A 27,239-nucleotide genomic window follows, 5' to 3' on the forward strand; every position below is an offset into this window, starting at 1 on the left:
CGACAATGAAAATTTATGCCGGACCAGGACTTGAACCTGGATTTCCCGCAAATCGCTAGCGGTCACCTTACCATGTGGCTATCTGTGCACGACTCACGGCCAGACCCAAACTTCCATACATCGTCAACCATACATCTACTATCTGTATACGATCTGTACTTGCACATCCATTATATGAATTCCCGTACAGAGCAGATGCTGTGCATGAAAGTCACATGCCCGGTATTGGCAGATAAATACGATATTGCAGTGTCGGTATTATTCTGATGACGATGTACTGCAGCGACCACAGCCGTTACTAAACACATCAGATGAATTCACAATTGAAAATAATGACTAACGTCAGCTGTAGAATGGAATGACAACAATGAAAATTTGTGCCGACCGGGACCCGAACCTCGATTTCCCAAACAGTTGCCTTACCATTTGGCTACACCAGGCTCATCCAAGAATTGCGCCCGGGGCCGCAAGACAGTGTAGTTCAGCATCCCGTCTGCGACTGTGTGTCGCTAGTGTTGGCAGAGGAGCGAGAGAGAGAGAGAGAGAGAGAGAGAGAGAGAGAGAGAGAGAGCTGCAGAGCGAGTGAGACCGCACAGCACTGCTCTGCGCTCGACTGTCCCGCGGTCAGAGCTAACGGAAACAAAATATTCTATTTTAGAATTAGATTTATGTAAGGGATATAGAGTCTCATTGTTACTGTTAGTAGTTACAAGTAAGTATTTTTTGTTATAGTTCGTGCTACAATTTTTTGTATCCCTTTTCATAGTTTACAAATCGGATCCTTAGTTTGCTGTTTTCGACGTAATAATTTTAACTGATTAAGTTTGAAAACTTATTAAAATAGAATTAAGGTTACAAAGCTCTTTAATTCTTACAGTCAACATTGTTAAAGAAAACAATTAACATTTTACATGTTTTTTCTTTTTTGAGGAAACGTTTTTGTCTAGGCTTGGTACAATATTCCGTGAAACTGCAAACCTCAAAGAATTGGTCAAATTTTTATAGTCAAGGAATGAACGGTTCTTAGTTTTAGCAAGCTTTGAAAGAGAGAAAAAGCGCTCACAAATATACGTGGAACCTAACATTGAGAGAACTTTGGCCTCGTGCTTCAGCAAAAGAGGATATTTCTCTCGTGGAAGACAGCTGTAAAAGTCATCCAAAGTTTTACATATAAGAAAGCGGTCCTTCAGGTGGATATGGCACTGTAGGTCAATCAGCTCTAGTTGAAGCACTTGTGAGACGTCCTCCGCCCGAAGGGAAAACGGGCGAACAAATGTATCTATCGGCTGGCGTTCAGGCGGTCCGCACGCCCAGCTAAGCGGCACGGCTGGGCCGCTGCAGCAACATACGAATTCGACCGGGGCGCTGGCCGCGGGCGATCGCGCCCCAGGGTCACAGTTTGGACGAGCTTGGGCTACACAATCACAACTCACATAATGGATGTGCGAGTACAGATCGTAGACATATTGTTGACGACGTATGGAAGTTTGGGTCTGGCCGTAGTCACGCACGGTAGCCAAATGGCATGGTGACCATTTGTGATTAGTGGGAAATCCGGGTCCAAGTCCTGATCCGGCACAAATTTTCATTCTTGTCATTCCATTCTACAGCTGATGGTAGTCATTATTCACAATTGCGAATTCATCTGAAGTGTTCAGTAACAGCTGTGCTCACTGCAGTGCATTGTCATCAGAAAAACACCAACACTGCAATATAGTATTTGGCTGCTGATACCTGGCATGTGACTTTCAAGCACAGCATCTGATCTGTACGGGAATACACATAATGGATGTGAGAGTACAGATCATAGACGTATGGTTGGTGACATATGGAAGTTTGGGTCTGGCCTTGAGTCGTGCACGGATAGCCAAATGGTAAGGCGACTGCTTGTGATAAGCGGGAAATCCAGGTTCAAGTCCCGGTCCGGCACAAATTTTCATTGTCATCATTCCACTCTACAGCTGATGGTAGTCATTATTCACAACTAGAATTCATCTGATAACTTCTTTTTGTGTGACCAAGGAAAAGGAGTAGCCATTGCCTGTCTTTCATCTGTAACTTTTTTAAAAATTTCTTCTGCTTGATTTAATGGCTCATTCTTAAGATAACTTTGAATCTGCACTGTAAGGAAGTTTACATAAAACTTGTGATTTTCACATTTCTTCCAAAAATAAAACAAGACGGGGAGGCTCTTAGTAAGTAAGTAAGTGCGCCTCCATGTTGTCAAGTGTCCAGTCACCAGTTGTAATGCATTGATGGCCATCGCTCTTCAGAGAAGCGCTCACATATTGTGCTTGTAACCTCTGATTGATGTAAGCATATGACCTCCCCTTGATATCTCTGTGAAATTTGCATGTTCTGACATGTACGACATGAGTTCAGCAGTACAGATTTCTTTATGCCCAAGAAAATTAGGGGGCTCAAAATATTTATCTTTAAGGTTCTATAAGCAAATTGGTAAAAAAAGAACCCCTATAGGATCAATACTTGCAAACTCACTCATCAAAACCTATATGGTACTTCCCGGTGATGTAGAATCATAATATTTCAAGAGAATCAAGGCTTCACAGCACAAGTACAGGAAAACAAAACTGAAACATTGTTAATTTGTACTTATATCACACAAAACATTTCTTTTATAACAATGAATCCATCTTTTATACACTCCTGGAAATTGAAATAAGAACACCGTGAATTCATTGTCCCAGGAAGGGGAAACTTTATTGACACATTTCTGGGGTCAGATACATCACATGATCACACTGACAGAACCACAGGCACATAGACACAGGCAACAGAGCATGCACAATGTCGGCACTAGTACAGTGTATATCCACCTTTCGCAGCAATGCAGGCTGCTATTCTCCCATGGAGACGATCGTAGAGATGCTGGATGTAGTCCTGTGGAATGGCTTGCCATGCCGTTTCCACCTGGTGCCTCAGTTGGACCAGCGTTCGTGCTGGACGTGCAGACCGCGTGAGACGACGCTTCATCCAGTCCCAAACATGCTCAATGGGGGACAGATCCGGAGATCTTGCTGGCCAGGGTAGTTGACTTACACCTTCTAGAGCACGTTGGGTGGCACAGGATACATGCGGACGTGCATTGTCCTGTTGGAACAGCAAGTTACCTTGCCGGTCTAGGAATGGTAGAACGATGGGTTCGATGACGGTTTGGATGTACCGTGCACTATTCAGTGTCCCCTCGACGATCACCAGTGGTGTACGGCCAGTGTAGGAGATCGCTCCCCACACCATGATGCCGGGTGTTGGCCCTGTGTGCCTCGGTCGTATGCAGTCCTGATTGTGGCGCTCACCTGCACGGCGCCAAACACGCATACGACCATCATTGGCACCAAGGCAGAAGCGACTCTCATCGCTGAAGACGACACGTCTCCATTCGTCCCTCCATTCACGCCTGTCGCGACACCACTGGAGGCGGGCTGCACGATGTTGGGGCGTGAGCGGAAGACGGCCTAACGGTGTGCGGGACCGTAGCCCAGCTTCATGGAGACGGTTGCGAATGGTCCTCGCCGATACCCCAGGAGCAACAGTGTCCCTAATTTGCTGGGAAGTGGCGGTGCGGTCCCCTGCGGCACTGCGTAGGATCCTAAGGTCTTGGCGTGCATCCGTGCGTCGCTGCGGTCCGGTCCCAGGTCGACGGGCATGTGCACCTTCCGCCGACCACTGGCGACAACATCGATGTACTGTGGAGACCTCACGCCCCACGTGTTGAGCAATTCGGCGGTACGTCCACCCGGCCTCCTGCATGGCCACTATACGCCCTCGCTCAAAGTCCGTCAACTGCACATACGGTTCACGTCCACGCTGTCGCGGCATGCTACCAGTGTTAAAGACTGCGATGGAGCTCCGTACGCCACGGCAAACTGGCTGACACTGACGACGGCGGTGCACAAATGCTGCGAGCTAGCGCCATTCGACGGCCAACACCGCGGTTCCTGGTGTGTCCGCTGTGCCGTGCGTGTGATCATTGCTTGTACAGCCCTCTCGCAGTGTCCGGAGCAAGTATGGTGGGTCTGACACACCGGTGTCAATGTGTTCTTTTTTCCATTTCCAGGAGTGTATGTGTGTTCTGCAACTGCTCGGTGAGTAGATTTTTTTATCTATCCTGTAAAATATTTCTTTTGTCATTAGTTATTGAACTTCAGATTTAAAAGTTTCTTGAAAGTCTTGAAATTCTCAGTGCCGATATCTTGCCAGTATCAAAGTTGATAACAAGCAAAAATCATTGAGATTCTTGTTTCCTGGGATTGAATACATATTTAAGTTTGTATGAAACCCTCAGTGTGTGATTCCTGCTCACACTTACCTTTTTTTTTTTGTTGATGTTCTTGCTGACGTTGAAAATTTATAGTTTGTCACTCAAAGTTTGAAGTAGCAGCTCTACAGAAATTATGTATAATGGATTTTGTAAAATTAATTCAAATTAAGAAAGGACCATCAGTTTTAGTAATTTTCAAAATTTACTGTTACTTCTGGCTCCACTCACACTGAGGTGAGAAAAGTCATGGGATAGAGATAGGCACATATACAGATGGTAGTATTACCACGTACACAAGGTATAAAAGGGAAGTGCACTGACCGAGCTGTCATTTGTATTCAGGTGATTCATATGAAAAGGTTTCCGACATGATTATGTCTGCATGACAGGAATTAACAGACTTTGAAACTGGAATGCTAGTTGGAGCTACACACATGGAACATTCCATTTCAGTAATAATTAGGTAATTCAATATTCCGAGATCCACAGTGTCAAGAGCATGCCGAGAATACCAAATTTCAGGCATTACCTCTTACCATGGACACTGCAGTGGCCAATAGCTCACTTAATGATCAAGACCAGCGGCATTTGCATAGAATTGTTAGTGCTAACAGACAAGCAACACAATATGGCATGAAACCAATGTGGGATGTACAACGAATATATCCATTATGACAGTGTGGTGAAATATGGTGTTTAGTTGGCCATAGCAGCAGGTGACCAAAGTGAGTACCTTTGCTAACAGCACGACATTGCATGCAGTGACTCACCTAGGGCTTGTGACCATATTGGTTGGACCCTCAATGACTGGAAAACTGTGGCCTGGTTAGATGAGTCCCAATTTCACTTCATAAGAGGTGATAGGGTTTGAGTGTGGTGCAGAACTCACAAAGCCATGGACCCGAGTTGTCAGCAAGGCACTGCGCAAGTTGATGGTGGCTCCTTAATGTTGTTGGCTGTGTTTTTGTGGAATGGACTGGGTCCTCTAGTCGAACTAAACTTATCATTGACTGGAAATTACGTTCGACTACTTGAAGACCATCTGCAGATGTTCATGGACTTCATGTTCACACACAATGATGGAATTTGTATAGATGATAATGCGCCATGTCACCAGACCACATTTGATCGCAATTGGTTTGAAGAACATTGTAGACAATTTGAGTGAATGATTTGGCCACCCAGATCGCCCAAAATAAACTTCATCAAACATTTATGGGATGTAATGAGAGGTCAGATCATCCACAAAATTCCACACTGGCAACACTTTCACAATCATGGATGGCTATAGGGGCAGCATGGCTCAGTATTTCTTCCAACGATTGGTGGGTCCACACCACATTGAGTGGCTGCACTACACTGGGCAAAAGAAGGCCTGACATGATATTGGGAGGTATCCAAAGACTTCTGTTATCTCAGTGTTTGTATTACACACAAAGTTCAAACATGAGTGCTGACATTACTCAAAACTTCGACACACACTGAGATTACAAAACATTTCTTTCCCTTAACACACCTGACAATCAACTCCCTTCTCAGGATCAGACACAAAACAGCTTCACAAAGTCAACACAGTTTTTATGCATGGGCTTTTTCTTATGGTCACCGTTAATTGTTCAAATGCAGATTAAATACCAAGCAAACGTTGGTAACTTTAACGTAATATCTACACTTCTGTGTTATAATCCCGTTCTACATAAATACAATTAAGCATTCCAATTTCTAGAGGCCCTAGTTATTTGACTGGAGTAGATGCTGTTGATATCCTTAAAGACAATATTGAAATTTAATGTTGTCTTTTTTCTGAATGTGGATTTTTTAGTTTCTGAGTAGTGTTTTAGTGTTACAAAAATCCAAACATGTTAGTACCAGTATTTGTATGGAGCATGTTTCTAAAATTTAATTTGAGACACAGTTTATGTATCTACTCAAATTTTATCCCAACTCAACAGTTTAGACACAATGTAAAATGGACTGTGTTTACTCTGCCCTCTAAGCTTTGCACTGAGACACTAATTATGAAAAGTTTGTAACTTCTGTAAACAAGTAAATTTTGAAGCTATGTGTTTCAGGGGATTGTGTATAAAGTAGTATTCCTTATTGGCAAAGTAAATGAAATATTAGTCACAACTAAACTGCTTCTCAAAATATGATAGTTATATATGTATATAAGAGTAGGTGAGGATGCTCCAGGCTAAATACTGGAGAGTGCGAATCCTATGATTTCACACTATATTACTATGTGAAGATACATCAGAGAACATGTATACACTACATTTAGCTCCGAACAGACTAGCTGATGGGGTGTATATGCAGACAAGGGAGGAAAAAATTTCCCTGGATGGTGACGGAGCTGCTGTAGACCTTATCTCTGTGCATGCATGACCAGACGTGTCGTGACTGGCTGCTTATGCAGAAGCATGACTGAATCATTTCTTGCTTCTCTGAGTATGTGGCATGTGCATGATTGGCAGCTGTCAAAAAAGATGGTATTGTGGATATTGTTTGAGGTGAGGGGTGTTGTGGATATTGGGTGAGGTGAGGCGGTAGCCGGTGAGATAATCTGAAACGGGGGTAGAAGTTGGAGTTGGCAGGTGATGGAAGCTGAGGTAAGTAAGGCAACAGTGCCATAGTAGGGATTTTGTCTTGCTCTGGTGGTGAAAGATAGAACTAGGTATGTTTTCTATCAGCCATGACTATGATAACTCCGTCTGCTGAAAATGATGGAGTGATGCAATCTGGATCAATTTCCAACGAGAATTTTCCTAGAAGTGTACTGTCATAGACACGTTGCTCATATTGTTCTCCTCCAACGAGATCACTGATTAGTTTGATTGAGATCTCCTCAGGCTGAAAGTGCCACAAGTCAAGTCGCACAATAATTTCATTGCCATCCAGGTCACTGTGCAGAATGTCACCTATAATGTTAATGCTACTTCAAAACGTGTCAGTGGTGTTTAGCAGTGTCCATGCACGTTAAGTCTGTTGGCTCCAATAGTAGTCACTTTGCCATGCAGTAAAATGTCACTTTGCCATGCAGTAAAACGTCAAAGGTGTTGTCGCCCCATCTAATCACTTTATGTGGACCTGAGTAAGGTGAGTATAATGCCAGTCAGACAGTACTGTCTCACAGCATGATGTGGACACAGTCCTGCAGAGCTTTGTGGACAAAGATTTTAAGGAAAAAGATTTTCTGAGAGCCACACATTTGCAGGAGTGGTATCTCAAGATTCACAATGTGTTGCTTGACTTTGCAAATGAGCTGCGACTGTTCTTTGTCTGTAGGCAGTTGGGATGGCTCTGTGAATTTCGCCAGAAGAGTGAGTGGTTCTTCATAAAAGAGTTGTGGCAGTGCGTCTTTCCATTTCCCTCCATGAAACATGAGAGCTGTTTTAAGAGTGTGGTACCAGTGCTCCACCAGTCCATTTCTTTGTGGATGGTAAGCTGATGTTTGGAAGTGCTGAACATCGTGTAAGAAACAGAATTCGCTAAAAAGTGCTGACTTGAATTATCTGCCCTGATCTGCTGTTATTGAGGCGGGACAGCTGAAACTAGAAATCCACAGAATGACAAATCATTTACAGTGATCTTAGTAAGGAGGTCTGGAATTGGTATAGCCTTGACCCAGCATGTTACTCTGTCACCACTGAAAGTATATGGCAGTAATGATTTGAATTGGGGAGAGGTCTAAGTGGACATGCTGAAAATAGCTGTTAGGGACAGAATAACAGTCGTGATGTTGTTGTGCTTTATGTTAGAGCATTGACATGTGATACATGCTTGCATCCAAGATTTACAGTCTTTCTCGAAACTTGTCCATATGAAGCAGTCTGTCACAAGCTACATTGTAGCTTGGATCCCAGGGTGTGGTAGGCTGTGTAATTTATTGAAAATGCCTCATCTCATGGTGATTGGTACTAGTGGATGAGGGCAGTTTTGTGAGACATTGCATAGTACTTGTGTTGCATAGTACTTGTGTTGAAGAGCTGGTAAAATCATTGTATTCAATGTGCAACATGTTGCCATGTTGGAATTCATGTAACTGTGCACCCAGAAGCTGCCTTGTTGCAAGGGTGTCAAAATCAGTACCTACAGAGAGAGAGTGCTGATCCTTGAAGGGAAATCAGCCACAACTTTATCCAAGCCATGAAGATGTCGGATGTCTGTTGTAAATTGCGCGATATAATACAAATGGTGGAACTGCCATGGGCAACAATATTGTGCTGGGTTGCAAACAGAATACCTTAGGGAGCAATAATCCACAGACTGTCAAAGGTCTGCCATCATTTTTAAAGTAACGTATTCTTTCATACACTGTCAACAGTCTCCACCAGAGGCTGGACACTTACATTGGGAGTCTGTCATCCTTTCCTTTTGCATGTGTGTGTGTGTGTGTGTGTGTGTGGGGGGGGGGGGGGGGTACGCAGTGGCTGTTGCATGCCTACTACTGACTGTTGGAGAACAGCACCATTCACAAAATTGGTCTCATCAGAGATGATCGTCAGATGGGCAGTGAGTAGTGAGTGTGCCAACGTTGTACCCTGAGAAAGGCAGTCTTTAATATTTTCAAATGCTCATTGATCTCTGTGGGGTACAGCTGATATTTGGCCTGAGGTGTGCTTGCCCGGTAGTTTGTTTAGAAGAAGTGCCTGGATGGCAGCTGCATTAGGCAGGGGGTCCATGATAAAAATTTACCATGCTGAGAAATCAGCATATTTTGTGGGTGATCTGTTGTCACAGTAGGTGATGAAGGAGTTTGGCACATTGTGGTGTGGGCCATATGCCATCAAGGCAAACTGTTTGGAAGAAGTGCCTGGATGGCAGCTGCATTAGGCAGGGGGTCTATGATAAAAATTTACCATGCTGAGAAATCAGCATATTTCGTGGGTGATCTGTTGTCACAGTAGGTGATGAAGGAGTTTGGCACATTGTGGTGTAGGCCATATGCCATCAAGGCAAACCAAGTGGCAAGAAAGTTAACCTGAGACTGTTTCAGCTGACACTTATCATCATTGATGATAAAGCCAAGTTTGTGTAAAGTATCAAAAACTAATTTGAGATGCTCATCATGCTCCTTTTGGGAAACAGGGAAGACTAAAATATCATCCAAGCAAGTATAGCAGAAGGGAAATCTGAAAAGAGAGTTGTCTATGAATCTTTGCCAAATCTGCGCTGTATTTTTAAGTCCAAATGGCATATAAGGAAATTCATAAAGCCTGAAGGAGGTGATAATAGCTGTCTTCTGAATGTCCTTTATGTTCACAGGGATTTGCAAATATGCTTTCTTACAATCCAACATGATGAATATCAAGGCACCTGCCAAATAATATGCAAAGTCTGGATTATTCATGACAGGATAACTCTCCAACATCATGTGGGAATTAAGAGCCCAATAGCTGCTGCACAGTCTGTAGGTGCTGTCCTTCTTTGGTATGAACCAGATGGGTGAGGCCCCAGTATTATCAGACTGTTTAACATGTAATAACTCCTCTATAACCAACTTAGCCATGCGACGTTTACCTGGAGCTAATCTTCAAGCCCTGTGTCAGACTGGTGGGCCCAGCCTCTTATTTATTTTAGGATCAGTTCCATTACTTGTTGCACATTATCTGAACTGCATACATGAATGTTGCAGGGTGGGAGAAACACTCACAACAGGTACGCGGGCACGAGAAGAAGGATACATCTGACTGACCAGTGCTGCTGCCAGCAAGGCTGTTGCAGGCTGCTACGATTGAATGTGAGTGTCTGAAGCTGGCTGTCCTGAATCTGCTGACTTCATTTGTGATGGGCTGGTTGGAATGATGAGGCTGTCTTGAGTGAGCTGTTCCAAGTGCATAAGGGTGGCTGTGAGCTCGTCTGTAGATCCTTGAATTTTGTGTTGTATAGTGCGTTTCTCTTCAGGTAGGTGAAGTGTTTCTTCCTGTATGTTGAGGTATTGCTGAGTAGTTCATTGTAATTTCAGCACTAATGACAGGCAGACTCACAGTATCTGTTGATAGAGTTTGTAAGTGTCAATGAAACTGACAGTCCGTGAGCTGGGGACCATAGTCATTGTTTGCTTGAGGGTCAGTGGAGTGCCAATGATTCCAGTCCCAGAAAGTCCACTGTTGTGATGTAACAGAATTCCATGTGCTAAATTGGAGGAGAGATGAAAATATCTTAGAAAGTTAGCCTCCAATGCGTGTTCATTGATGTCAGGAATGAAAAACTGCCAAGAGAACATGTCTTTTAAATCGAAGTCCAAGGTTCAAGATGTGTTTCCATCCAATGAAATGTGTGAATTGTTCACCGTATAGAGTTGAACTGTACATAAAGTTTTTCCTTCAGGGGTAGTTCACATAGGATGACACTCACGTCACACACAGTGTTGATAAAGAAATATTGGTTGCATGTGTGATCCAAGATGAATAGACTACTGCAAGAAGAAGGCGTGCAACAAGATGGCCTCAGATGTTGAGGCAGTAGGCACCTTGTCTTTGTGTCTAAGTGTTCATCATAAATAACGTGACACAACTGTTGTTCTGATGGTTGAGTGAGACGCTGGATGAGCATTGTCTTTGTCACATCACATTTATTTGTAGTCAAGTGGGTCAAATAACATCACTACTGAGGTGGGTGTGCTTGCCAAGGTGGCACAGTGATGTTACTGTCGTCAGAAATGCCATGATTGTGGAGAATGCACTCGACAACAGCAAACCACATAGCTGGTTGGTTTGGCCGGAATAGTGGAATCTTGGGTTGAGAGTCAAAATCCTGGTATGCCTGTAACACTACAGCTGGATGGAGAGCGCTGTTGGATGAGCTCTCGTGTGACAGCTGTGGTACAGACAGAAATCCTGGGAAAGTGTTTGTGCATGGCCCAACCAAGTGAACTCCATTTGGTGTTGTGAACTAATTTGGTGGGACCATAAATGACATGATAGGCACGATATAATCTAGCAATGATATTCTTTTTTCATGACCGTTTCTTGAAAACCACACCGCTGGTATGCTAATTAGTTGCGTTGATCACTGTAGTTAATCAGAGGATTTGTAGTTGGCATGCAGTGTTCAGATTCATGTGGGTCTTCTTTGACACTGGAACTGCTTAAGTCAATGTTAGTTTCATGATTAACCCAAGGTAAAGGTTGTTGCTCCTGATGCGAAGCACTGAACAGAGAACCACAGAAGTCACTATCTTGGATTTGCTTGTCAGTGGCATTAAGGCTGTGAGATGGCTCCATTGTTGTTGCAAGTAAGATGAGTTGAAGAAGGTGGAATAGTCTGTAGATCATAGCACTGTCCAAAGCAAAGTCACTACACATACAGAAGAATGCCCTATATTAAATAATGGGGATCGCAAATACCATGAATATACATACACTTTATTACAAGGTGGAGATACATCAGAGAACATGTGTAAACTACAGTAGCTCAGAACAGACTAACTCAAAGATTGTCCTGCAGTGGAACCATAGTGCTGGCCAAAGATTTTCCTCAGGTTGCATTACGTAGTTGCTGCTAGGCTGCCACATGTAGGTGGCCAAAACAAGTGTTTGTAATTACTGTGCCAGAAATCTCTCTTTCTTTTATCAATAGACAAGAATTTAATGTGAACATTAAGAAATATATGATAAGAAATATCAAGGATAGTAACCTGATGTGCATTTCTTCACTTAAGAGTTTTATTTAATGATATTTGTGGGCACAAAACAGTTTGTAATATACTATGCATGGCCAATTTCATAACAAGCACCAGAACAACAAATATAATAATGACTCTATATAACTTCTTGTTCTGTCTGATTGTCTCAAAAATTAGTTCATGCTGAGGCTCATTCTTGTTAGTTTCTATCAGGAGTGGGCATAAAATGGTAATTGTATCCTTTTAACCCCATCAGACTCATCTCCTGATGTAACTGAAAACTTTAGAGAAAACTTCAGTTCACTTGCACGTAAGTTCCCCAATTGTTCTGTAATCATCACTGGAGACTTCAATAATCCAATAAATCAATAGAGAAAATTACAGTTTTCTTAGTGGTGGGCATGATAAGACATCCTGTGAAACATTAATCAACACCTTCTCTGAAAACTATGTGGAACAGATAGTTTGCAATCCCTCTCATTATGAATCTAATAGCATCAAATAGACTTGACTGCTTTGAGGACATCCACATCGAAACTGGTATCAGTAATCATGAGAGGGTTGTGCCAACAAAGATTACCAGAGTACAAAAGACAATTAAAACAAGGAGATATACATACAGGATGGTCCATTGATCATGATCGGGCCAAATATCTCACGAAATAAGCGTCAAACGAAAAAACTACAAAGAATAAAACTTGTCTAGTTTGAAGGGGGAAACTGGATGGCACTATGGTTGGCTTGCTAGATGACACTGCCAAACAGATATCAACTGCATTTTCTAAAATAGGAACCCCCATTTTTATTACATACTCGTGTAGTATGTAAAGAAATATGAATGTTTTAGTTGGACCACTTTTTTCACTTTGTGATAGAGATGGTGCTGTAATAGTCACAAACATATGGCTCCTAATTTTAGACGAGCAGTTGGTAACAAGTAGGTTTTTTAAATTAAAATACAGAATGTAAGTATGTTTGAACATTTTATTTCGGTCGTTCCAATGTGATACATGTACTTTTGTGAACTTATCATTTCTGAGAATGCATGCCGTTACAGTGTGATTACCTGTAAATACCACATTAATGCAATAAATGCTCAAAATGATGTCCTTCAACCTCAATGCATTTGGCAATACGTGTAACGACATTCCTCTCAACTGCGAGTAGTTCGCCTTCCGTAATTTTTCGCATATGCATTGACACTGCGCTGACGCATGTTGTCAGGCATTGTCGGTGGATCACGATAGCAAATATCCTTCAACTTTCCCCATAGAAAGAAATCCGGGGATGTCAGATCCAGTGAACGTCCGGGCCATGTATGGTGCTTCAACAACCAATCCACCTGTCATGAAATATGCTATTCAATACCACTTCAACCGCACACGAGCTATGTGCTGGACATTCATCATGTTGGAAGTACATCACCATTCTGTCATGCAGTAAAACATCTTGTAGTAACATCAGTAGAGCATTACATAGAAAATCAGCATAGATTGCACCATTTAAATTACCATTGATAAAATGGGGTCCAATTATCCTTCCTGCCATAATGCTGCACCATACATTAACCCGCCAAGGTTGCTTATGTTCCACTTGTTGCAGCCATCGTGGATTTTCCATTGCCCAATAGTGCATATTATGCCGATTTATGTTACCGCTGTTGTTGAATGACGCTTCATCGCTAAATAGAATGCGTGCAAAAAATCTGTAATCGTCCCGTAATTTCTCTTGTGCCCAGTGGCAGAACTGTACACGACGTTCCAAGTCATCGCCATGCAATTCCTGGTGCATAGAAATATGGTACGGGTGCAATCGATGTTGATGTAGCATTCTGAACACCAACGTTTTTGAGATTCCTGATTCTCGCGCACTCCGTCTGCTACTGATGTGTGGATTAGCCGCGACAGCAGCTAAAACACCTACTTGGGCATCATCATTTGTTGCAGGTCGTGGTTGACGTTTCACATGTGGCTGAACACTTCCTGTTTCCTAAAATAATGTAACTATCTGGTGAACGGTCCGCACACTTGGGTGATGTCGTCCAGGATACCGAGCAGCATACATAGCACACGCCCATTGGGCATTTTGATCACAATAGCCACACATCAACACGATATCGACCTTTTCCGCAATTGGTAAACGGTCCATTTTAACACGGGTAATGTATCACGAAGCAAATACCATACGCACTGGCAGAATGTTACATGATACCACGTACTTATATGTTTGTGACTATTACAGCACCATCTATATTTCTTTACGTACTACACAAATATGTAATAAAAAATGGGGGTTTCTATTTCAAAAAATGCTGCTGATATCCGTTTGACCTATGGCAGCACCATCTAGCGGGCCAACCATAGCACCATCTGGTTTCCCCCCCTTCAAGCTAGATGAGTTTCCTTCTTTGGAGTTTTTTCATTTGATGCTTATTTTGTGAGATATTTGGCCCGGTCACTATCAATGGACCACCCTGTACATATATAAATAAATAGTGTCACATCTCAATGAGGAACTTGAAACTTTCAGCACAGGGCAGGGTCATGTAGAGGAACTATGGTACACGTTTAAAAGAATAATTGACCATGCACTGTATAGATATGTACCTAGTAGAACAGTTCATAATGGGAAGGAGTCTCCATGTATACAGTAACTATAAAGAAACTTCTAAAGAAACAGAGAGATTACTGCATGATAGGTGAAAAACAAAGCGTAAGGCTATAGAAAGAGATATGTTGAATGAAACTCGTTTGGCCATTAATCCAGTCATATGTAAAGGCCGTTAGTAGCAGCAAAGTTAGTGTCCAGTCCCTAGCGAATGAGACAGAAACTGTAATTGAGTACAGCAAAGCAAAAGCTGAAATGCTTAACTCTGTTTTTAGATGCTCCTTGACAAAGGAAAACCCAGGAGAATTTCCCCGACTTGTGGCCTGCCAACTGCATCATCAGCCACCTGCCCTTTTGGCCCAGTGTGGGAATGCTTTTGTGTACCACGTATAGAGTCCACTTATTCACCTCATCTAAGAAACTAAATAACTATGTTAAACATTATCTGTTTTATTCCAAAAGTAGTACAGGACCTATTGTTATTCAGACAAACAGTGCGACAAAATTTGATACTGCTACCTATAATAGTTTCGGAGATATGAAAAAGCCATTAAAAAAGTACTTGACGGAAACTTAATAAAGTAAATTCAAATAGGAACAATAACAGTTTATATTTCCTTTGTTATTTGAGAACAGTACTAGCACTCCCAGTGTGCCAATTTATTTTATAAAGATTTTCAATTCTCAACTTTCGATAATTTTTCTTTCGTAATGAAAATAACACTTTAAAAGTTAATATTTATATTTTGTGTTAGGATGAGAGTAAATGAGAGTGAATGTGAGTGCGTATGGGAGACGGACATCAAATTTCAAATTTATATGGTAATACGCCTTATGTAACTAACAAGTGTTATGCCACCAGGGTGTCATGAAAATTGTAAATCCCCTTAATTGGCAGATGGCATATGTCTATGAGTGTTTGCTTTTGTAATAAAGCAGGCAGAAAGTTGGTAATGATGTAATAGTTTTCTAAAGTTATCTCAAGATTAGCTTTCATTTAGTGTCACTTAATAAACATTACAGTAATAATTTGCTTGTCGAAGTGATGCCAATGAATCTGATATAGTGATTGCCTCAGAACAGTTTTGGCACGAGTAAGATCTAGAAGGTGTAAAGAGATTGGCTGTCCTTTTCGAACAGCCAATCGGAAGTCAGCATGGTTCCAGCGCACTGCGAGATACTTAGGTTGCATTAGTAGCTGGAGGGGGTAGCCGTGGACAAGCTTTTCAGACACAAAGGTCATGTCAAATGTGTCCGTCTGTAAAATGTGTAACATGAAGAAATGTTTGGTCCTTTGCATTCAGATGGTTTTGAAATGGTAGCTTTTGTTGCTATGAACAATTTGCAAAAGTTTGAGTCGTGGGATGTTTTGTTTGGGAGATATATGCACGTGACTTGTTGGACTTAGAAAATTCCACGTGGCGATGTTCTGTGTTCTAGTACAGAATACATTCGGCGAGCAATCTTTGTGAAAGAAATCCACTGAATGATTTATGTAAGAAATCAACAATATGTGTAGATTAGATTAGATTTATTTTCATTCCAATTGATCCGTTGTGAGGAGGTCCTCCAGGATGTAGAACATGTCAGGAAAACAACAATACATGACAAATATTTACAACTAAAACAAATAAGCTAATGTAGAAAGGGACTGTATATTCACGCGATTATTTTCAGAATGGACCTTAGGAGAATTCTGGCTGCTTTACATGTGACATAAATTGGGAACTTATAATAGCAATTTTGCATACTAATAGTGGACTGATGACACATGTTTAAGCAAAGAAAATAAAACCTAACAATGGAAAATCCAGGATGGAATGTAACAATACCAGAGAAGGAAAGTTGCTACTCACCATATAGCGGAGATGCTGAGTTGCGATAGGCACAACAAAAAAATTCACACATTTATAGCTTTTGGCCATTACCGGCTTTGTCAGCAGTACACACACACACACACACACACACACACACACACACACACACACTGCTGACAAAGGCTTTAATGGCCGAAAGCTATAATTGTGTGAATCTTTTTGTTGTGCCTATCGCGACTCAGCATCTCCGCTACATGGTGAGTAGCAACTTTCCTTCTCTGGTATTGAAAATAAAACCTACTTTTACCAGATTTCCGAACTTTCAATGAAGATCAGGACTCTGTTTTTCCACCTAAAAATTTATTATGAATATTTACAGAAACAGCCATAACGAGATTTACACAGCCTCAGTAATTGTAGATATTAGGTGCTGTTTTCATCAACGCTGCTTTTTCATCACCTTGTAAGTATCTACATTGCAGAGTGAAGGGACACTGAGAAGACATCAATCTGAGGTAGGCGAATATCAATTTGCAGCTTGCTTCATGGTGACAGTGGACTAAGAGACAGTTCCGTCGCAAATTGAAAAATCAGCTTAAAAGAGAGAGAGTGAGAGAGAGAGAGAGAGAGAGAGAGAGAGAGAGAGGAAGCATAATATTCTACATTCAAGGCGATTGTGGATCTAGTAACAGTGAAATGGTGAATATTATAGCTAAGGGTGCTGACCATATTGGATAGCGTAAAATTCCTGAAGGTATCTTCATTTATAGCACTGAAATGCAGTTCCTGACAATATGGAACCACCTAGTAGAACTGTTTCATCAGATTGAAGGCACATGCTATGCTGATTCTGAACCTGCAGTTCTGTTGCCTAAGTTACAAGAGCAAGAAGTGTACCTGTAGTTTATGGGTGACAAATACCAAGCTATGATTTAAACACAAGAACTTCTGTCAGCGCCTTTACCGCCCTTGTTGGTGCTCTCTCTCTCTAACTGTGAAAGTGGCATTATCAAAGACCTTGGTCTCCTTTCTTTTTGTACACCAAATGCATCACCGGGACACTTTGGACCCATTAGTAGAAGTAGTGAAATTGTCTTATTTCCTTCCTACAAATGTCAAGATTTTGCTTGCAAGAATGATGGGTGAATGAATGAATGATATTATGTATTAATTTTTAATAAAAATGCATATCTTAAGAATGAATTTTAATGTTATGATATTTTTTCTACATTATTATTTCATAAATCATGAGATGAATATGTTGTAATTTCACAATGATACAAGTTATATTTGTGTATGTGTAACTACTACTTTGTAAGTTATCATTTCTTTGTGACCATCTGTGTGAGAGCCTCTCACTGCCACCTTCGTAAGTAGAAATTAGTTACATCAACATTCTGTTAAGGCATCTCATCTTGGAGATGGTTCCTTTTTGGATCAAAGCTCTCAAGAGTGGATAATAATCATTTTCTTGTTTTTACTCATCTTGTAATTATTTACGGTAGGCTTTTTATGAGGAGCCATCATTGTTTTGGTTTTATTACCAAGAAACAAACAACAAGTACCACAAATTAAGAATGACAAGAATAGAGGACAATTTCCTGAAAAGACTCAATACACATGAAACCAGGTATATTTGTTTCAACACAGTCATATTCCTTTTTTGATAAACAGAACATAGCCTTATTCGATATAAAAAATTATGCTTCAGCCAGCTACTTAAGACAATTAAGTTATTTTAAACAGTCAATATTCAATGAACTATTTTATATTGTTACCACATACCTCCAATTCCTCCAGTTCGTTCACAAATTGTGAGTGTAATTGTTTCCAGTTTTTCTTTGACTCGTGAAGTCCTTTTACTTTTACTTCAATTCCATTGATAGTACTTTTCAATTCATTTATTTCTCGCATGACACCTTCTTTTTTCCTGATATGGGAGAAAACATTTTAATTCATTGATCTTACAAAAATCACTATCACACTGTCTGCGTACAGAAACCTTTCACCATGCTTCAACTTTTTATCTATTAAGTGTTGCTTTCATTGGTCCAACTTAAAAGGTCTACCCTCATCATCACAGCAGGTGGGTCCTTCTCATCCTAGAGTCTGAATGACCTACCCTTTCTTTTAACCTCCCCCAATCTATCCCTCTCTCTTCCCCAAGAAAGGAACTATTAGTTCTGGAAACTAGTACAGTGTGTGCAGTTTTATATACTGATCACCCAGAACACTATGACCATCAACCTACTATCTATATTCGCCCGTCCAGATGATTGCAGTATCACCTGGCAAGGAATGACTGCTAGTCAGACATACACACAGTGTATGCAATATCAGTGTGCATGCTGCTCGTATGTAGAATGTGGAAGGTGCGCAATCTGCCCAAGTTTGACTGAGGGCAGACTGTAATGGTCCGGAGATGTGGTACAAGCATTTTGGAAACTATATGACTTGAAACTTCCTGGCAGATTAAAACTGTGTGCCGGACTGAGACTCGAACTCGGGAACCTTTGCCTTTCGCGGGCAAGTGCTCTAGCAACTGAGCTACCCAAGCACGACTCACGTCCCATCCTCACAGCTTTACTTCTGCCAGTACCTCGTTTCCTACATTCCAAACTTTACAGAAGCTCTCCTGCGAACCTTGCAGAACTAGCACTCCTGAAAGAAAGGATATTGCGGAGACATGGCTTAGCCACAGCCTAGGGGATGTTTCTGGACTATATGACTTATCAGGAGTTCAAGGAGTGCTGTGGTGCATGCATTCAACATGTGGTGAAACCAAGGTGAAACCAAATCCAGACATCTTGGGGTTGGACCACCACACCAACAGATGTAGGGTGTTGTAGGCTGGGCAGACTGGTAAAACAGGACAGGCAGCAAACTGTAGTGGGACTAACATCAGACTTTAATGCTGGGCTGAGTGCAAGTGTGTCTGAACACACAGTGCACTGAACACTCCTAATGATGGGCCTCACAGCTGATGACACATGCATCCGCCAATATTAACACCATGACATCGCAACTATGACTGAAATGGGCACATGACTGTTGGCACTGGACATTGATGCAGTGGCAGAGCACTGTACGGTCTGATGAATCCTGATACATTCTTCATCATGTCAAAGGGAGGGCATGAATTCATAATCTTCCAGGGGAACAGCACCTTGACACCTGTACCGCAGGACAGAGACAAGCTGGCGGTGGCTTCATTATGCTCTGGGGAACATTCATGTGGCCATCAACGGGTCCAGTGGAGCACATGCAAGGCACAAAGACAGCCAAGGAGTATTGTACACCAGTTGCAGGCCACTTACACCCTTTCACGACAATGTTTCCTGATGGCAGTGGCATTTTTCAGAAAGATAATGTGCCATGTCAAAAGGCCAGGAGTGTGATGGAGCAATTCAAGGAACACAGTGGCAAGTTACAATTGATGTGCTGATCCTCCAACTAACCAGATCTGAACCCAATCGAATACATCTGGGACGTGACTGAACATGGCGCCAGAGCTCATCACACCTCCCTCCCTGGAATTTATGGGAATTAGGTGACTTGTGTGTGCAGATGTGGTGCCAACTGCCTTCAGTGGCCTACCAAGGACTCACCATTTCCAAGCCACAATACACTGCCACTGTTATCTGTGCCAAAGGTGGACATATCAGCTATTATGTAGGCAGTCATAATGTTCTGGCTGATCGGTGTGTGTGTCTATTAGCAATAACTGGTCATCAATTCTGTCTGTTCCCTCGAGAGAATTTTCCTTTTGGTACAATCTAGAGATTACACTCTTCTGGCATTTTTGGTAACTAAACTAACATCATGGTAAGGCAAAAATTAGAAAGATTATTAATCGTGTCGTATTATTTCTACTAGCAACTAAGAGTATAAGTTTTATGTCACATGCAATATTTTTTAAATGCAATGTATTGCTGCTGGATACATGGTGACTGACCTCCAGCCCTACCCCACATGTTGGGTGTATGAAGCTCTCAACAGTCTTCTATACTGAAAAACTACTTCAAGACATTCCTGTATTTTGAAGTAATATAAGCTATCATAGTTGAACACTTTTTAATTATACCCCTCTTAAATGTTCAGCAATATGCCTCAGGAGTAAGTGATTTCTAATGATTTATTTGTTACTTTATTATCTCAATTTGTTTCTTAGTACAGTAAATAACATGGCAAGCACAGATGCTCCATAGAGAAGCACATGAACGATCTATCCTCTATAATACTTTGAAGTACATTTTGCATGACAGACATAAAATCAGTTGTATGGAAGTCTAAGATATGCTGTAGTGGACACTCTCAGACATCATGATAATGAAAAACTCTTTCAAGAAAGACATTTGGAGAAGAAAAACTTGCCTACACAAACAATGAATTTTCCATTATTTTCTATATGATAAAAAACTTATTAAGAGGAAGAAAATTGAGGATCCAGCATAATTAACAAGAGTAAACTAGAAAAACCAACAAATCAGGAAATAATAGTCATAAACAGAAACACATCAGTCATACATATAAACTCAATTTGCATTATTTATGCATGAAATACCCTTATTGATTAAAATATGTCAGTAACAACCAACAGTTTTTATACTCTGTTTTTGTCTTTCACTCCATCTCCCTCAAACAGATGCGAAAGGCCAAAAAAAGGTTAGGAGTAACACCTAACCACTTGAGGTAATTGTTTTTGAAGAACAAACACTCATTTAAAAATTTAACTCATTTGTGTTTCTGATAAATGTAGGATCACTTCTTATTTGACTAAAGACCATATTTAATCTATGTGTGATTGATATTAAGCAGATATTTACATTATTTACCAACCTTTTAAACCATTTGTTTCATAATGAAAATTTTAAAATCAGTGAAACACAGTACTAGATTAGAAGCAGGCATTGTGAACACAACCTACCTTCCTGATGACTGAATTGCAAATGTTAATTTACGTATTTTTTTATCTATATCATTATATCTAGCTTTAACCTCACGGATTTCTTCTTGGGCTCTGTTGTAGCTTACAGTCTTAATTTCATGAAGTTGTCTCTTTACTTGCTTACAATGCACATCAATGTCATTAAATTTCTTCAGAGCTGTTTCATGTTCTGGAATACATAAATTTCAGTAACAATGAGTTCAGCAATAAAAATATATAAAAGAGAAATCTTTATACAAAGCAAATTGCTATATTAGCTTCCCATTTTAGACTTCTACATCTACACTCATACTCCACAAGCCACCATATGGTGCATGGTGGAGGATATCTTGTACCATTACTGGTCACTTCCTTTCCTGTTCGACTCGCAAATAGAGTGAGGGAAAAACGACTGCCAATATGCTTCCATGCATGCTGTAATTTCTCTTATTGTATCTTTGTGGCCCTTATGCAAAATGTATATTGTTGAAAATTTTCTTAACAGTGTTTCATGGAAAGAACATTGTCTTTCCTCCTTGGACTCACATTTGAGTTCACAAAGCATCTCCATAACTCTCTCATGTGCTGATCGAACCTACCAGTAACGAATTGCTTCGATGTCTTCCTTTAACACAATCTGGGGGGAATCCCAAACACTCCAGTGGTACTCAAGAATGTGCCACATTAGTGTTCTATATACGGTCTTCTTTACAGATGGATCACATTTTCCAATAATTCTTACAATAAACTGAAGATGGCCATACGCCTTCCCTACTAAAGTCCTTACATGGCCATTCCATTTCTTATCACTTTTCAACGTTATGCCTCGATATTTAATCAAAGTGATTGTGTCACACAGTATACTATTGAAAAACTTATCACAGTTTCTTGTCACCTACAATTTCTCTTATAATTATGTGAAAGCAACGATGTGATTTTAAGACCAATTTTGGTTATTTTAAAATAGCAATTTGGTACATAAATTGTATTCGTAATAAGTGATCATAATTTATATGATTTGTCTGCATATATTGGCTATCATGCTGTCATCTTCAGATGCTTTCACTTAATTATGGTAATGCACAATTAATGGTATCAAAAAATCCCATCTGCTTGTCATCAAGGGAAATGATGATTAGTAGCAGTAGTAGTAGTCACATAAAGAAGGTGCTAAACACAGTAATTCAGCTTCTGAGCAAGTACACACACACACACACACACACACACACACACACACACACACACACACACACACACACACAGAGAGAGAGAGAGAGAGAGAGAGAGAGAGAGAGAGAGAGAGAATAGTTTTTTTATTTCATTTATTCATTTTGTGTTCCCTGGATTAAAGCTTTGCTCGGATGTGGAATTATGTCATATGTTTCGGCTACACCATTCACTGTTGGGAACAGATATGACTTTATGACTGAATTTCTATGGACATAATTATTGAGCATAATGCAATATTATTGAACATGTATTATATTAATAACATATGTAGTGTGGCGCCACCTGACATTACCAGGGAAACCAGGTAGGCAGCACAATATTACCGTCAGCTGCCATGCCGCCACTACTCAGAAGGCATCCGCCATCAGGAGTGCCCTCTGATGGAACATGCTAGAACACACTATATATGCTGCCCTAGGGTTAATCTGAGTCAGTTGTGATAAGAGCAGTGGAGTACAAATCAAGTGTGTTACGAGTTTGGCTGCTGTGTTACTCTACGAACTCTAATTGTCGTAGATGGAATTTTGAAACAGTGTGGACTGGACTTAGCTTTGAAATATGGACTTATGTTAGCCTGCACTATGTTGAACTATATCCTGTTGCAAATAAACTGGGAAAAGTCCTCGATAGATTGTGTGTAATTTCCCTTTTACAAAAGTGGCAATCACTCTGGACTTGTGATACACACAAACTAGACTTGGAACATTTTTGTAACTAGATTAGGGTTTGTTTTGCTTTCAGTCATGAAGGAGCTGCAACAACTAATACCTCAAACAAGCCAATGGCAAGAATATTACAGGCAGTGCAAGCATTAGACAGTGTAGCAGGAAAGTGTCCCATGCTACCCATTTTTACAGCTTTTCCACCATTCAACGAACAATGTGAAGAGTAGCAGCCTTACTGTCAATGCTAATAGTTATTATATTTTGTACAATATGCCTATTTTGGCAGTACTGTCATTGCCAAGTACACCTGAGAATATTAGTCAGTAAATTTAATTTACATTTGCAATACTTGTATATGGAGTTAACTATACATGTCTAGCTCTGTATGATATACCTATTGTGTTGTTGATGAATTCTTTTGTCAATTGCCACTGTTTTTATGATGGTAAAATAAAGTAACGTAGTAATTCGATAGCAAGTTCACCATTCTCAATGATGCAGTATGTTTACAAAGTGCTTACAACTAGCCAGCGGTAGTGTACGAGAAAAATATAATTTAGTTGTTTGTGTAATCTTTGGTTGTTTATTTTTTATCCACTCAGAATGTTAATAAAATTTTCTAGGTGATATTTATGCCTGAAGTGTCTGTTCATTTAATATGTTCATCACATGTCCTTTTGGTATATGTGTAGATTTGAACTAGTATGTTTTCTAATTCTAATGTTAAAATTTCGCCCTGTTAGTCCAATTTTAAAAGTTGTTACAATTGTCATTTGTAATCTTCTATATGCCTGTATAGCATATTCTGGTATTTTGATTCTTCCAGAGTGGAGTTCTGTGTTTAGGTTGTTGGTAGTACTGAATGCTAGTTTTATGAGAATATTTTTAGTACATTTTTCATACTGTTTGACAGTTTTCCCATGCATGCTGGTACATATGTGGTATTTTTGTCTGGCTAAGATTTCTCTTGTTAGTGTTATATTAATGTGTATTGACTGGCTTGTGGGTTCTGTTTATTCTTTCTATAACTTTCAATCAGAATTGTTATGTCATCAGCAAAAAGAGTGAAATGTGCCTTCTTTTTGGCTTGTACAGATAAGGTCGTTTATAAAGATAACAAAAAGTAAGGAACTCAGCATGGAGCCCTGCGCACCCTGCAAGTCATGATGCCACAGTCAGAAGATGCTGGCTTTCCATCTGACTTGTTTATGACTACCTCCCCTCTTTCCTGTCTTATTTTACTTTTTCATGTGTGGAGATCAAAGTACTGAAGTCCAAATAAGGACCACATCCATTGCTTTCTTGCTTTCCTGCCATAATTCAATGCCAATTTAGTGGAACAGTTAGGACAGGCTAGGGCATATTCCATATCCTAATATTCTCCACAATCACAACTGTCATCAAATTAATCTATAAGGACCCAGATGAACATTTTTGCCTTCACTAGTGCTACACCAATTCTGATCTGGTTCAGACTTCTCCAAATCTTCCATCTCAAGTCCTCGTAATTAGGCACTGTGGGTAGTGCACGGCAGACATTTGGAAGTTCGTTAAGTTCTTCATTCAGGAATCTCTTTCAGGATTTAAGTCTTCTAGATCCACAGGAATTGCTAAATAAGTGGTGCCATTAATCAAAAGTATACCTAAGCTTCTCACTGTGTTCTTGAGTCGGTCTTCAGGAATCAGCAAAGTCACCCGCTTTATAAAGTTTATTGAGTGACTTAGGTTTCATGCAGTCAGTTATTAGGTTGCATATTCCATTTAAGCTTGAGGTCACCTTTTTAGCAGATCTGGACCACACACACCATGTGAGCATATTCCATCATTGCTCCCTGTCACTTAGACATGATTCTAGTCAAACTCTGCTTTTTCATTTAAGCCATGGTGTTCAGTGTGTGTGTGTGTGTGTGTGTGTGTGTGTGTGTGTGTGTGTGTGTGTCTATATACACAATTTTGTGATTCACACAGTTGAATGCTTTAGAGAAGTTGTAAAATAATCCCACTGGTGACATTTTATTGTTGAAGAACTCTAAAACTTGATGTACAAATGAGAACACTACATACTCAGCTGAAATGCCTTTTTTTTTTTTTTTTAGGATCCCTTGGTTATTAAGATGTTCCATAATCAATTTGAACATAATGTGCTAGACTCTCCCATGCTGCACTATGATAAGAGCGAATAATTCTCTTGGATGGAGTGAATCAGATTAACATGAAAGAGGTGAGCGTTATGGAAGGGGAGGAGCAAAGGGTAGGGGGAGAGCTGGATAACAGAGAATGAAACTAGGAATATGTGGGAAAAGGTAGCTCTCCAACTGTACGATGAGCCACAACCAAACTGTGGCCTCAAGTTAGGAAAAAAGGAAACTTTACTTCTCAACTATAGAGAATGCTGTTGGATATAGTGTAGTAACACCTTCAATGGCAACTTCATAACCTATGTCATGAGGACCCCTACAACCACTTCCTACAAACTGTATAGGTAAAGTCTATCATTCCAACACATCCCTAGCTCCTGAAAGTTTCCCAGCCTCACTCTCCACTTGTCCTTACATGCTCTGCCTTTTCTCAGCCTTTTGCCCACACAGTGGTTCTATATACTACCTTAATTGTTTTTAGAGATCTACATATCCATCTTATTATACTCTTAATTTTTGAGATAGATGCATGGTGTCCACAAGATCCATTGTCGGTATCACTTCTTGTTAGTACTACTTTGTGATCCTCAATAATTTATTGTGATGGCTCCCCAAATGAACTTTTCATATATGTGGTATCTGTTCTTTAGGACACGTCTGAAAGAACATACACAATGTTGACCCTGCAGCCATCATACATCAAGATACAAAGGAATGAATGACATTTAGCTGCATAGTGGGCATTGATGTACATCAGTAGGAAAAGTTGAAAATTTGTGTTGGACCAGGATTCAAATGCAGGTCTCCTGTTTACTATGCAGATGCTCTGACCACTAAGCCTCAAGGTAAATGGATCCTGAATTTCCACAGTCAATGATGTAGCCAAAGGGTGGGGTGGGGGGAGTGTGGGTGGGGTGGGGGTGGGGGAGGTTGTCCATGGGGTCTGGAGCTCTCGTATCACCTACATGAAATTACACCATCTTAGCTGCCATGTCGTGAAATTGAAATCTATTTTGATTTTCAATCATATGACATACAAGCGATATGAAGTACGATAATCAACACAGTCATCAACAGATTTAAGCTATCGCTATATCTATAGCAGTTATCAGCTATTGCCAATACATATGCCAAGACCAATAATTGTACATTGTTGGTCTTACTTGAGCCCAATCGTTTTATTAATGAGTCCAGTTCTTGCTTGCAATTGAATTTAATTTAAGTGCTACCATTTGTTGTTTTTTTGCTGTGTGCTGTTGTGATAGTTTCTAATTATGGACAAGTTTGTAATAAGAAAGAAGAGGAAAGCCAATTTTGATTCATCCACTGGCATTACGGTAAGTTAAAAACATGTATGCACTACAGTAATAGGCCAATTATCTTCATAATTCGGTTTAATATTAGCACTGAAGTTGATATTTGAAGACTGGTAGAATTATGTGGTTGCATTATTTCAGTATTTCACAAGGCAGCGGAGCAGTAAACATCATTACAAATCACATTAAATTAAAATCAATGCATAAAAAATACACTTGGATTTTCCTGTGTCACCCAAAATCACATTGCTCAACAAAAATGCCGTCCAAATGATGATCGTACCATTTCCTTATAAAAACTTGCTCGAAATTCTCAAATTACTAGACAAAATTGGAAAATATCGCCCAATCTGGTGATCTAGGTGGTACTCAATTATGAAAACCAGCTGTGATACGGAATAATGGAGAGGGGTTTGTGGACAGCGGAAGGGATATGTGATAGCAGCACATTCTATAGTTTGTTTGTAAAGGATTTTTTTTCAGCTGGCTGGCTGAATTTGTCCCAACTGCCTGCACCCTGCATAGCCCCCCTCCTTCCAAATCTATTTACACTCTTGTAATACTACAATAACTGGAAGTCTTGATCACATAAGGAAATCGAAGAATTTTAATGAAATGAAAGCTACTTTA

The 27,239-nt window shown here is 40.4% G+C and overlaps 1 protein-coding gene across 1 annotated transcript in view; it reads right to left on the bottom strand.

Moving 5' to 3' along the window:
* Positions 1-27,239, bottom strand: part of LOC124778026 (structural maintenance of chromosomes protein 4-like) — a 324,000-nt gene that overhangs the window by 38,486 nt on the left and 258,275 nt on the right. Inside the window, exons 15-16 of the mRNA XM_047253608.1 lie at positions 21,261-21,450; positions 18,119-18,263 (exon numbers count right to left, since the gene is read on the bottom strand). Coding sequence (XP_047109564.1) covers positions 18,119-18,263; positions 21,261-21,450 — 335 coding nt within the window. The remainder of the gene's footprint in view (positions 1-18,118; positions 18,264-21,260; positions 21,451-27,239) is intronic.

Source organism: Schistocerca piceifrons, chromosome 2 (genome assembly GCF_021461385.2).
Source record: "Schistocerca piceifrons isolate TAMUIC-IGC-003096 chromosome 2, iqSchPice1.1, whole genome shotgun sequence".
Lineage (NCBI taxonomy): Eukaryota > Metazoa > Arthropoda > Insecta > Orthoptera > Acrididae > Schistocerca > Schistocerca piceifrons.